Source organism: Seriola dumerili, unplaced genomic scaffold, assembly GCF_002260705.1.
Source record: "Seriola dumerili isolate Sdu_G_001 unplaced genomic scaffold, Sdu_1.0 BDQW01000811.1, whole genome shotgun sequence".
NCBI lineage: Eukaryota > Metazoa > Chordata > Actinopteri > Carangiformes > Carangidae > Seriola > Seriola dumerili.
The window spans coordinates 676,770-690,772 of NW_019175066.1; the positions used below are offsets into that span (position 1 = coordinate 676,770).

Genomic DNA, 14,003 nt, shown 5'->3' on the forward strand with positions numbered 1-14,003 from the left:
CACAGCTGAGAGGTTTCAGTGAGGAAGTCACAGTCAGACATGTTTTTTTTATCAGCTCTACTTCTGTCATCAACACACCTTCAAAATAAAGGTTTCATGTCTGAGTCTGACAGGTTTTATTTGAACTCGCTGTCAGAAATATTTTCCTCTAAACTTCAGCTGTTGAAACGTTTCATGGTTTAGTTCAGATATTTCCCACAGCCGCTTGAAGGCAGCATAGCATTCATTATTCCTGCACTCACAGTGATACTTTGAACACAACACAGTTGGTGTAAATTCAGATGAAAGGAGTCCCTCCGCTGGTTACAGGTGTTTGGTGACACTTGGTGTTGATGAGGAGAACTGCAGCCTGGTTTCACACCTGAGCCACTTTAATGAAGCTTTTTTCAACATCAACTAATAAATAATGAAGCTGATGAGTGAGAACTGGTCTGGTCTTGAGCGTTTCTCACATTTATGATGGTATAAATTAAGTTTCAAAATCCATTTTTGAAACAAAAAACTGCTTCCAATTCATGAAAGTAATGATTTCCACTGTATCCTGTTCTTGTATCTGTCTTTACTCAACCAGATTCTTACTCCGTTATAAGATACAGGAGTCGTAACAGTTTTTGTCTGTTGAAGTAACATCTTAGTGTGATGAGAGCTGAAGTGTTCGGACCCGAAGTAATTCACCTTTTCTAACTTGTCTCTGTGTCAAGAACGGAGCAGACAGGCTGTGGACCCACAAAGCAGAGCTGAGGCAAATGGTTAGCAAGAGACAGGTTAATCCAAAAAAGGGTCAGTACACAGGGAGTCAGTAAAACCAGGCTGAAGTACAAAATCACTAGGCAAGAACAGGAACCAGGAAACAGAATCTTGGAACGTACACAAGGGGGTCAAAACACACGGAAAATGAGCCAGAACGCTGTGACTAGTAACGCAGACGATCTGACCAAGACACACTGGGAGAGGAGGGGTATATATACACACAGGGAAAGGGGATAATGAGGCACAGGTGAAGACAATGAACAATCACACACACAGGGAGTCAAGACACTGAAAAGAAACACAAACAGGAAGTGAGGGGGTCCAAATAAAATAAAACAGGAAGTGGAAAAACTAAACAACTTGACGGGACCTGACACTGATCATTGTTTTGTTCTGAAATTTCACCTGGGAAGGTAAAATAAGTACATTTTTACATTTATTTTATCAGCTTCTGCTTCAAGAAGGTTGGGGACCACTGTCTGTCATAATCTGGAGCTGCAACAATTAGCTGATTAATCAATGAGTCAATACAGTCACTTTCTAAAGAAAAATGTCAAACATTTGCTGGTTCCAGCTTCTCAAATGTGAAGATTTTCTGTTTTTTCCGTTTCCTATCAGTAAACTAAATCTCTTTTGGTTTCAGACTAGACCAGACATTTGAAGACGTCATATCAGGACAAATCAAATGTAATGCACTGATAAAAATGTTAGGGCTGGAACTAATAATGACTTTTACTACTGATTGATTTGTTGACTATTTTCTTCATTAGTGACTAGGTCTCTAAAACATGAGGAAACTTTGGAAAATGTCCATCATAATGTCTTAGAGCACAAGATGATGTTTTCAGATGTTTAGTCCGACCAACAAGCTCAAGAAACACAGTGAATGTTCATGTGAGAAATCCTGGGAATGCTGGTGAAGAAGAAACATATTCCTGAGAGGTAATGATTCAAAACTCAGGAAAACCTTCATACCTATTTATAGACGGTGACACGTTTGTTTGTGAGGTGTTTACCTATCTCTGCTGTAGGAACCGGAAACTACTGAGCGACAGACAATTACATTGACTTGTATTTGTTTTAGGTTTAATGGCTCTGTGCAAACTGGACAAACTCAGTTATTCAGGAGACTTCTGGGTGAAGAACTTCTGGGTTAATAAACCGTCATGGACTGAAGTCTCGGCATCAGGTCTTTGCCCATTTCCGGATTAGCTGGGAGTTAGGTGGAGTCAGGCACTGACAAGATGGCGACTGTGGAGGCAGCCCACTCATAAACCGCTCTTCGAAACCTTCGGATGACGTCATGTAGCTGAGAAGGACAGAGCCATGGTTATGCGACTAGCTAAGTCAAAATGTGAAACAAACATTTTATTATTTTAGAATTGTAATTTAAATATCAGGATTCTGAGAAAAAAAAGTCAGAATTCTTCCACAGCCGAGTTACCTAAAACCAGGGTCTCAAAAAGGAAAAGCCACAGTAGAAAGAGAGAAAATGAAAGGACCAAAGTAGTAACGGGTAGAAAACACATTTACCCCCCCCCCCCCCCCCCCCCCCCCGGCCAAAGGAAGAACGGGGTAAAAACCCCTTTTCCCCCCCCCCCCCAACGGTCGGACACACTTGGCCAATCAGATGTGCAGAACACTGTGAACCGCGAACTGACCAGCTAACAAGTCAAAATGCTGAGTCACCAACAAGAAAGACTCAAAAAAGAAAAGCCTCAGGAGAAAGAGAAAATGAAAGGAGCAGAGAAGTAAAGGAGAAATTTATGACCAAAGAAATGTGAAGAGGCTCCGGATGTTACAACCGAATTTGGACGTGTAAAAGGTGAGGAGCAAGGCAGACTCAAATAAAACTTAAGCTAGCTGAAGTAAACGTTAGCATGTTCATGTAGCTACATTTAAAAAAAACAAAACAGCTACACTGCCGTTATAAAGCTAATAAACTGCAAACTGTTGATATCACTAATGTCTATAATTAGCAAATTGTAAGTCCTTAAGTCAGCCAGAAATTAATCAGACTGTTTATCTGATGTCAGCCTCCGGTTGTAAATGGCTGTTAGAGACTCTGTCACTACAAGGCTAATGGCCAACAGCTTATTTAAAATGAACTGGGTTGGTTGAAGAGCTAAGGGTGGTGGTGGTGGAGGAGGAGATGTAGACACCTCAGCCTCAATAAACAGTTAGCGAAAATAGTGTTTTAACCTTGAACCCGATAAAGAAGATGAGACGTTTTTCAACAGGACTTTGACATCATCACGGTGTCCCGTAGTTTCCCGCTCTTGGTGTGCGCGCTCCCGCGAGGGGTAAGCGTAGCTAGGCAGAGCACTGAACCAGCTCTGAACAAGGGGAAAGTGTTAAGTAAGATGTGACAGTTTCATAAATAAGCTGCCATGAACCGAAGTCTCGGCTCTACACACGCCCCACATTTTTGCCCATTTCTGGATTAGGCGGGAGTTATACACTGCTAAAATGGCGACGGTGGAGGCGCTACTCAGCTTCAAAAGTGCTCCTCAGAAACCTATGGGTGACGTCATGTAGCTGGATGAGAAGGACGTTTCTTAATACCTCATGGAAAACACATGTTGGAGCAGTGGAGTATGAAAGAGAAAGACGAAAAAAAGCCAGGAGGACAGTAACGCGGCAGCAGTTGCTGACAGTTCATCAGAATATCAGCATGAAACAGAGACACAGAGCCACAGCCCGGAGACAGACACCTGTTCAACTGCACCACCCCCATCTCCACTTCAACTCCACACCAATACGGAGCAGAGACCCTGTGGCGGGTAGGTTACCAGTTCTTTACCTATTTCAACCATAACTTGCTCTTAGCTAACTATTTCAACCATAAGTTAATTTTTCTGACTGTTTCGACCATTAGCTGAGGGACTTTTTTCATACAATAAAGTTCATTGATTTAAATGAATGGCTAAATAACAACAACATAATGTCCAGGCAGTGTTTTTCTCTGGCAGTAAAGCATTGGCAGGGCATTAGGGGGGCTCCCAGGGTTTGTGTCCTGTCCATATACTGTTTTGTCTGTTGTTTCAAAACCAAAGAATACATTTATTTTTCAGACTACTCACATATAAGGTCAGTCTGTCTGTTTCTATCCTATTAAGTCCCTAAAAGCTTAGAAGTCCATAGACATTGGCAGGCTACTTTATGTTATGGTATTTTATTAACAACTTGTATGTTTTTCTACAGTCATGTCTTGGGCTGAATGCTATACAATAAATCATTTTGTCATTATTTTGATAGATATTGTGATATCCGTCATGATAGTTAGAGTCGTCATTGTTTCATTTTTACTGCAAAAAATATAAAAATGATGATGATGTGATTTTTGTTGGGTTTGTACCTAACAAGCCTTTACATCTGGAGAATATGATTTGTAGGTCGGGGCGTCTCTGTAGCATCACAATGCTTCATTTATGGTCTGTTGTTGTGACTCATTTTACCTTTAAGAAAAAATTGCAGCTCCTGTAATTTGGATATTGAACTTGACCATATTGTGGTTTCTATAATATTTCCATTAATTGTTCAGGCCTATTCATGTCCTTAACCTTTGTGTTGTATGGCTTGTGTGTCAAATGTGTGTGACCATGTTACTAAGCCTGAACTTGCAACTGCATGTTTTAACATTTTATCAAGACCAACTTAATGATTGTTACAATATCTATTATCTACTGTTCATTGTGTCTCTGTCTTGGTGGCATCGTTATACAGACTGTGCTGAAATGGTTTGTTGTTTCTGTTTCCTGTTGCTCTGCGTGGTTTGTGTTCTGTCTTGAGAACATATAAATAGAATATAAAAATGATGAACATGTGATGAATAGATTTAAAAACATTAGTGATGGTATTAAAATAGAGTGAAATAAAAATGAGATGAAATAGATGACAAACACAATGGTCCACAGGTGCATGTTTTAATAGATAATATTCTTCTGTAGGGTTGCAACTGTTTTGGTTTTACTTGACATTACATTATTCACAGCACTTTGAGGACTTTGAGAAAGAAAATACGGGACAAATTTCGTCCCGTACTGATTCAAATCCACCGAGTACCGAGAAAACAAGTACTAGATATTTGTCGGGAGGCGTTACAACATTTGACGGAGGCCGCCACCTCGCAATTCTCTGTGCAGGGTTTTTCCTGCACAGAGAATTGCGTGTGTGTGTGTGTGTGTGTGTGTGTGTGTGTGTGTTATCTCACAGTCAGTGTTACTGGTTTCCCTCTCAGACTGACTGAAGTCCTGAAGATGAGGGTTTGTGTGGAGGAAGAGGAGGACAGAGCACAGTCTCCAGGATCCATCTGTCTGTCGATGAAGAGTGACTGGTCCAAACATGACCCTCCAGACTTCAGTACTGAACCTGGACTCTCAGACTCACAGTAAGAGACCTGCTACAGACCTGTGAACCTCCAAACTGTCTCTGTAACAGTGTTCAGTGTGTTGAGCTGCTGCAGTCGACGTCACTGGAACAGAAAATAATTTCTTCCTGGTTCTTCTGTCTCATCAGTGTGTTGATACTGGCTGCTTGTTTCTTGTGAAATGATCTGATCAAAGATCATATTTTTCCTGCAGCTGATGAACATGACTGATTTACAGAGTTCAGTAATTAAAGGGCCGTGGTGGAGGAGAGAAGCAGCTACAGAAGGAGGGAGCAGTGTGTTGGTGAACCTTGATGAGCTGGATCTAACAGAGTTCAGAGACTTTGCAAGATGAAGACTTTTACAGGCTGAATGATGAGCTTCACTGTGCACAGTTAGTCTGTTTGGTAGAAACTACAGTGAGCAGCTGTTTCAGAAAGTGGCAGAGTTTTTTAAACATGAGCCTCCTCTCACCTTTGTATCACTCTGCTTCTCTAGAGCTGATGTGAGACAGGTCATCAACAGCTGGAGACCGACACATTTAATGACTGACTGACACAATAGTGTTTATGGATGCTGGTGTGTTGCTTCCATCCTTCAGTACAGTGTGTGGTGCTGGATGGTGACGTCAGTGTAGACTTCCCACAATGCAGGGCTGTCACTGACAACTATTTTTCTATAGATTAGTCCATCGACTATTTTTCCAATTAGTCAATCAATCTTAATGATTAATGTTCCTCCAGAAAATCTAAATGACTCACTAGTACAGTCAGTCAACGTAGAAGGAGCCAGATTCAGGGCTAAACATTTGCTCAAACACTTATTCAATGTTAATTCTAAGGCAGCAGATGATTTGAAAATAAATATATGGCGGTTAATAGTGACTTTTTTACTTTTTAATACATTTGTAAACATGTCTTGAATTCTGTTTTGACTTTGTCATTATGGAGAATTGAGGGAAGACCGATGAGGGAAAATTAATTTAAATGATTGTGGCATAAAACTAAAACACTAGTGAAGACGTCAGAAGACTTTCTGAACTCTAATGGGAGAATAAACCACAGACAGACTCAGGTGATTTCCTGTAACTGCAGAGAGGAGGAGCAGATGAAAGTGTTCAAAGTTCGGGTGTTCAGAGTTCAGATGCCATTTTAACTGTCGGAGCAGAAGGAGGGAAACTGAAGACTGAGGCAGGTGAGTGTTTAAACATTATTATTATTTCACTGTCAAAGTCTCAGAGTCAGTTTGTCCCTGTGGAGGGAAGAAGAGTCACAGTGAACTTCTGTCCACACAAAGACACTGAGAGGAGAGGAGGGAACAACATGAGGTGTGGCACTTCCAGTTCACTGCGTCACAATCATCAGTTTGACTTGACACTGTAATGAGCTGAATAATACACATGAAAACTGAGCAGGGTTATTATACTGTACACTCTGTTAAAGTGTGTGTGTGTGTCTCATCTCACAGTCAGTGTTACTGGTTTCCCTCTCAGACTGACTGAAGTCCTGAAGATGAGTGTTTGTGTGGAGGAAGAGGAGGACAGAGCAGAGTCTCCAGGATCCATCTATCCGTCGATGAAGAGAGACTGGTCCAAAGAAAAACCTCCAGACTTCAGTACTGAACCTGGACTCTCAGACTCACAGTAAGAGACCTGCTACAGACCTGTGAACCTCCAAACTGTCTCTGTAACAGTGTTCAGTGTGTTGAGCTGCTGCAGTCGACGTCACTGGAACAGAAAATAATTTCTTCCTGGTTCTTCTGTCTTATCAGTGTGTTGATACTGGCTGCTTGTTTCTTGTGAAATGATCTGATCAAAGATCAGATTTTTCCTGCAGCTGATGAACATGACTGATTTACAGAGGCCAGTAATTAAAGGGGAGTTTTTACAGATTCACGTCTTCAGCAGGAACCAATGAGCTCAGAGCTGAGAGCCACAGACAGAGGAGGGAAGAGTTGAAAGACGGAAGAACACACTGTTGTTGTCAAGAACAAAAATGAATGCTCCTTTAATGACACACCAGACTGTCTTTACCATGTGTCTGCAGATGTAACTGCCACACTGTGTGTTTGTCCACTGTGTTTGTCAGTGAAGTTGTGTCATGGACAGATGAAGCAGCAGCAGGATGTGGTGTTTGCTGTAGTCACAATAATCAGAAACACAGAGGCCTCCTTGTGTGAGATGAAGCTGAACTCAAGGGAAAGGATCAATATGGAGAAGAAGAGCAGACACATCAGCAGCTGTTTGTTTTAGTCCTGATGTTTTGTCTTCATGTCTCTTTTCCCTGGGCTGCAGGAGGAGGACTGTTGACCAGGTACATCCAGATGTTGACACAGTGGAGCTGAGGTTGAGGATACAGATGCTGAGCAGTGGCAGTTTCTGATCCTCTCCTCTCACCTTTGTATCACTCTGCTTCTCTAGAGCTGATGTGAGACAGGTCATCAACAGCTGGAGACCGACACATTTAATGACTGACTGACACAACAGTGTTTATGGATGCTGGTGTGTTGCTTCCATCCTTCAGTGCAGTGTGTGGTGCTGGATGGTGACGTCAGTGTAGACTTCCCACAATGCCTCTGTAATCAGAGAATTGATCAGTGATCGATGTGAAATGAATAAAAACATGTTTGTGTTTGCAGAGGTCAGAACCACAGACTGAGAGCAGAGTCTCCAGGATCCATCTGTCCGTCTATGAAGAGTGATGGGTCCAAAGAGCTTAATCCTCCAGTCTTCAGTGATGAACCTGGACCCTCAGACTCACAGTAAGAGACTGTTTCTACTGTAAACTGAGCTGAAGATGATTCAGTTATTAGAAACGTGAAGGAAACAGGGAGAAACCAGGAGCCACATCCATAAAACTCTGTGTAGGTTCACAACCAAACCTCAGAGACAGAAACATGCACACACACTCTTTTCATCAGATTTATAAAGCACAGCGTTTCTTTCTCTTTTCCTTCTTTCTTTTCTTCTTATAGCACCAATTCACAACTGAAGTTATCTCAAGGCACTTTCCAAATAGAGCAGGTCTAGACCTTCTCTTTATAATATTATTTACAGAGACCCAACAATTCGTCCTCATGTTACTGTTTCATCAACCTCAGTCAGTGTGAGAGTTGGTGCACCAACACCAGCCTGATCGCCACCTCCACAGTTCCCATAGATGGATTCAGACACGCCCACAATCAGCTGATTTCATAAAAACAGCTGTGTGTGCTCCACCAGTCTGTAGACCTGTCAGTGAACAGAAGGACAGAGAAGAAACACAGTGTCTCCATGTTGGAGGTGACACTTTAATGATTTACACGTCTGAGCCTTGAAGCTGAAGTCACAGTAAAGATTCAAGCAGCAGATACAGAGACACTTTTATTTTGAAAAGGACCAGGTCTTCATTCAGCTCTCCACTCGTCTTCCTCTACTTTCTCTCTCTCTCCTCCTCTGGTCTCTGCCCTCAGGCTGGCTCATGTTACTGAAGCCCCGCCCTCTTGAGGTTGCAAACCAATCAGAACACAGATGTCGACCTGTGACAGTGACATGTTAGTGATAAAGAAATGTCTTCACAGAGAGAAGAGGAGAGGTGTCTCTGTGGAGGAGCAGCTGTCCAGCTGTGCTCTGTGTCAGGACGTCCTGAAGGATCCAGTCTCTACCAGCTGTGGACACTGGTTCTGCAGAAAGTGCTTCACCTCATACTGGGACCAGTCTGGTTCTTCAGGAGACTCCTCCTGTCCCCAGTGTGGACAAAGACCCAGAACAAGACCTGGACTGCAGACAGCCAGTCAGACCAGCACTGAACAAAGTGAGACTGAACATCTGTATGATGATGTCATCATTCTGAAACCAGGACCTGTTGTTTTATACAGAGTCATTTGTTACATCACACAGCATCGACATTTAAGATGATTATAAATACCACAACATTAAAATCTTTTCTTTGTTGTCTTTAGTTTTTCTGCAGCTGATGAAAATAATCATCAGATTCTCAGATTCTCTTTCTTCAGTCTGACGTTGTCTCTTCTCTTTCAGCAGATAGTGGTCTGCAGGAGGTTTTAGATCAACATAAGATCAGTCTGAGGAGCAGATGTGAACATGTGACTGAAGGAACTGATGGAACAGGAAGTGGAACCCTCCTCAACAGGATCTACACTGAGCTCCACATCACAGAGGGACAGAGTGAAGAGGTTAATACCCAACATGAGGTGAGGCAGCTGGAGACAACTTCCAAGATGGAGACCCTCCATGACGCTCCAATCAGGTGCCACGACATCTTTAAAGTCTTACCTGACCAACAGAGAGAAGACGTCTCTAAAGTCTTACCTGACCAACAGAGAGAAGACGTCTCTAAAGTCTCACCTGACCAACAGAGAGAAGACGTCTCTAAAGTCTCACCTGACCAACAGAGACCCATCAGAGTGGTTCTGACCAATGGCATCGCTGGCGTTGGAAAAACCTTCTCAGTGCAGAAGTTCTCTCTGGACTGGGCAGAGGGCTCGGAGAACCAAGATGTCAGTCTGCTGGTTCTGCTTTCGTTCAGGGAGCTGAACCTGATCAGAGATCAGCAGTACAGTCTTCTCAGGCTGCTCCATGTTTTCCATCCAACATTACAGAAGGTCACAGCAGAGCAGCTCGCTGTCTGTAAAGTTCTGTTCATCTTTGACGGCCTGGATGAAAGCAGACTGTCACTGGATTTCAACAACAGGGAGGTTGTGTCTGATGTCACACAGGAGTCATCAGTCAACGTGCTGCTGACAAACCTCATCAGGGGGAATCTGCTTCCCTCGGCTCTCGTCTGGATAACTTCCAGACCTGCGGCGGCCAATCAGATCCCTCCTACATGTGTGGACAGGGTAACAGAAGTACGAGGCTTCACTGACGCCCAGAAGGAGGAGTACTTCAGGAGGAGATCCAGTGATGAAGAGCTGTCCAGCAGAATCATCTCACACATCAAGACGTCCAGGAGCCTCCACATCATGTGTCAAGTCCCAGTCTTCTGCTGGATCACTGCTACAGTTCTGGAGCACATGTTGACCACAGACCAGAGAGGAGAGCTGCCCCAGACCCTGACTGACCTGTTCTCACACTTCCTGCTGGTTCAGACACAGAGGAAGAAGAACAAGTACCATGAGGGACGTGAGACGAGTCCACAGGAGCTGACGGAGGCTGACGGGGAAGTTCTTCTGAAGCTGGGGAGGCTGGCGTTTGAACATCTGGAGAAAGGAAACATCATGTTCTACCAAGAAGACCTGGAGCAGTGTGGTCTCGATGTCACAGAGGCCTCGGTGTACTCAGGACTTTGTACTGAGATCTTCAGAAGAGAGAGTGTGATCTTCCAGAAAACAGTCTACTGCTTTGTTCATCTGAGCGTTCAGGAGTTTCTGGCTGCAGTCTACATGTTCCACTGTTACACCAACAGGAAGACAGAGGTCCTGGAGAACTTCCTGGGGAAACAACATGTTGATTTAACCCTGGATGTCTTCCTGAGGGCAGCCATGGAGAAATCCCTCAAAAGTAAAAATGGTCACCTGGACCTGTTTGTCCGCTTCCTTCATGGCCTCTCTCTGGAGTCCAACCAGAGACTCTTAGGAGGTCTGCTGGGTCAGACAGAGAACAGTCCAGAAACCATCCAGAGAGCCATCAACAACCTGAAGAAGATGAACAGAGATGATATCTCTCCTGACAGAAGCATCAACATCTTCCACTGTCTGATGGAGATGAAGGATCACTCAGTTCATCAGGAGATCCAAGAGTTCCTGAAGTCAGAGAACAGATCAAAGAAGAGACTCTCTGAGATCCACTGCTCAGCTCTGGCCTACATGCTGCAGATGTCAGAGGAGGTTCTGGAGGAGTTGGACCTGAAGAAGTACAACACATCATGGGAGGGACGACGGAGACTGATCCCAGCTGTGAGGAACTGCAGAAAGGCTGGGTGAGTCCAGACATGATCATTATAATTATTGATCAGTGGATTAGATTAGTGGTTGAATCAAGTTCAGATAAACACAGTTTTCATTTCTTCTCATGAAGTTGTGTTTTTTTCTGGAGGTGTTGTAAAAGCTGTGAGCTCCAACATGTAGATTCTTCAGTTGGTTGTGATTTCCATCCATTTTCTTCCGCTTATCCTCTAGTAGGGTCGCGGGGGGGCTGGAGCCTATCCCAGCATCTTTTCGGGCGAGAGGCGGGGTACACCCTTGACAGGTCGCCAGTCCATCGCAAGGCAAACACATAGAGACAGACAACCATTCACACTCACAGCCACACCTATGGTCAATTTAGAGTATCCAATTAGCCTAGTCCCCATTTGCATGTCTTTGGACTGTGGGAGGAAGCCGGAGTACCTGGAGAGAACCCACATAGGCACGGGGAGAACATGCAAACTCCACACAGAAAGATCCCGTGTCTGAGCCGGGACTCAAACCCGGAACCTTCTTGCTGTGAGGCGACAGCGCTAACCACTTTACCACCGTGCAGCCCTTTGGTTGTGATTGTTGCTGTTAAATGAATTAAAACAGTCATTTTGTTTATTTGTATTAATTATTAGATGCTTCATTTATTTGTTCTGTGTTGTTTTGACTTTTGGTTTTATTCAAACCTGATGAAACAAATTAAAGCAGGACTCCACTGATCTTACACCTCAGTGTGTTTCCAGGTGTTTCCAGGTGTTGGTTAGTACGACTGCACATGGTGTGTGTGTGTGTGTGTGATTGTGAGTGATGTGATTGTGTGTGTTGTGTGGTTGTGTGTGTGTACACAGGGAAAACTGCGCTGATTGTGCTTTGCCTTCATTGGTAGAGTCAGGCATTTTCACAACAGCCTTGAACTAGCGGTGGAATTCGTTTGACCATTTGGCTCAAAGTCGCGTCTTTAACTCGATTCTCGCCCCTCAGTCAGACGGACTTTGCTGGTTGACTAAAGAGTTGAAGCATGCCCCTCAGTTGTGCAGCAGAGGAATTTGCACGGCGGTTATGTGTTTGGATTTGGTGTACCTCAGTATCAGAGATTTGGCCGAGAAATGTAGTCTTTTCATTGATATTGAGAGGCGGCACGCGATGCGAGGAGGGAGGACACAAGAAAGGGCTGGGCGTTTGCATTCGATGGGAAGGCGACTTAATTTTAAACATGTTACTCCTTCCTTTTTTTTTTTTCTTTTTTTCACTCTTCCTCCACTTGAAGTAAGAGAAACAGCCAGTTTTTGATTGCATTACCTAAGTGATTTCTCCTACCTTTCTAGATGTATTACTAATCTCCAACGTTTCCTGTTCCTGTCATTCTCGTTTTACCTCCCTGACAGCTGATCTCCTCCCTCTCTCTCTCCACAGTATCAAGAATAAGAGACCCTAACTACTAGAATGGAGGTCGAGACATTACAGAGGAGATTATTGTTCACTCAGGTGCTAGGGCAGCTCCAACTGCCAACGTGCATACATACACACACACACACTCAAGACACAGGGGAGCTATAAAACCCGCTGGACACCCCAACCGAAACACAGTTAACACAGCGATCTGTTGCCCAGCATTTAATGTTAAGCTTAAATTAGTTAGAGTGACAACACAGAAAGTATTGTCAGATCCGTGCAGTGGAGACGGGATCAAGTGGTTTACCAACACTTATTCATTCAAATTAGCACACAGCGTGACGGGTGTAGTTCACCAATGGGTGTCTTTCTATAAGTTGTCAGGCATCAAAAACCGTTCTCTTATACTTTCTTCAGTTTAAATGTCAAGCATTAGAACCTTTGAATGGCCACTTCTAAAACAAGATTTCATTCAATGGGAAGCTGCTATCACCACGACAGAAAGATCGGAGCTCCAACACGGAACGAACCAACGCGTGATTCCCAGCTTCTTCGCTCCATACACCACTGTCTCACTTCTTACTACAAAGACCACCTCGACTCCCCCCCCCCCCCCCTCCCCTCCGTTCAAGTTGGAAAAAACAAAAGTCTGCTCATCCCTTGTCTACTCACTGTGTTTGACATGAAACAATTAATCCTCATACACTCTCTCAGACCTGCAGATTTAATGTGAATCTTTTTTGCAGAAATGAAGGACGGAAAATGACGTCACGTTTATTACGTTCTATCATGGTTGAGCTTTGAATCCCAGTAGTCAGAATGGAAGGACATTTTTTCAGAAGAACTATTTACTGGTCCACTGAGAAAAGTTGTGTTTTTTAAACTCTCCGATGAAGCGAGTTTTCGTTCTGAGTCTCATGCTCCACGTCGAACCATCATCAATCTAATCTGTTTTGCTAAAGCGGTTATGTCTCACAGACTGTCATACAAGTGTAACCCTACAACTTGACGAGTGATTGATTTCCTTTGTGTGTGTATTGTTCGTTATAGAGACCGACCAACATCCATCCGCACCTTGATTCTGATATTACTCCAGATGCACTGTGTCTCCATGTTCTTTGGAAGTTCTCTGAACATTTTTCCTGATGAATCCAGAGAGCTTAACACCATCAGCAAACACGATTAGATTGAATTAGTGTTCACTGAGCTGAACTCAGAAGAAAATGTTCTGGAGTTCAGTTTAAATAACCAGTGGACAGTAAAATGTGTTCTTCTGAACAACATGTCTTTCATTCTACTCTGGATCAAACCACATGATGAAGAATAAAAAAACGTGACGTCATTCATTCCCTTCTGCTCTCATCTTGCAAACAAAGATTCACATTAAAAACCTCTGCAGGTCTGAGGAGAGTGGATGCAGGATTATGTTGCTCATGTCATCAGGACACACGCCTGAGAAGAAGATGAGCTGTAACCCAGCATGTGAAGGCAGCAGATGTCTTCATCTACATCATTCATGTTATGATCATCATATGCACTCCACTGGTATGTGTTTATTACAAATTCAATTCTGATTTTATTCTAACAACTATCTTTA

At 43.4% G+C, this 14,003-nt stretch overlaps 1 protein-coding gene across 1 annotated transcript in view; it reads left to right on the forward strand.

Annotated features, from left to right (window-relative positions):
• Nucleotides 1-7,820: 7,820 nt before the first annotated feature.
• The window catches only part of LOC111237130 (NLR family CARD domain-containing protein 3-like), a gene marked incomplete at its 5' end in the record, with an annotated part of 13,623 nt that continues 7,440 nt past the window's right edge, over nucleotides 7,821-14,003 (forward strand). Inside the window, 4 exons of the mRNA XM_022766105.1 lie at nucleotides 7,821-7,879; nucleotides 8,678-8,910; nucleotides 9,138-9,412; nucleotides 9,512-11,037. Coding sequence (XP_022621826.1) covers nucleotides 7,821-7,879; nucleotides 8,678-8,910; nucleotides 9,138-9,412; nucleotides 9,512-11,037 — 2,093 coding nt within the window. The remainder of the gene's footprint in view (nucleotides 7,880-8,677; nucleotides 8,911-9,137; nucleotides 9,413-9,511; nucleotides 11,038-14,003) is intronic.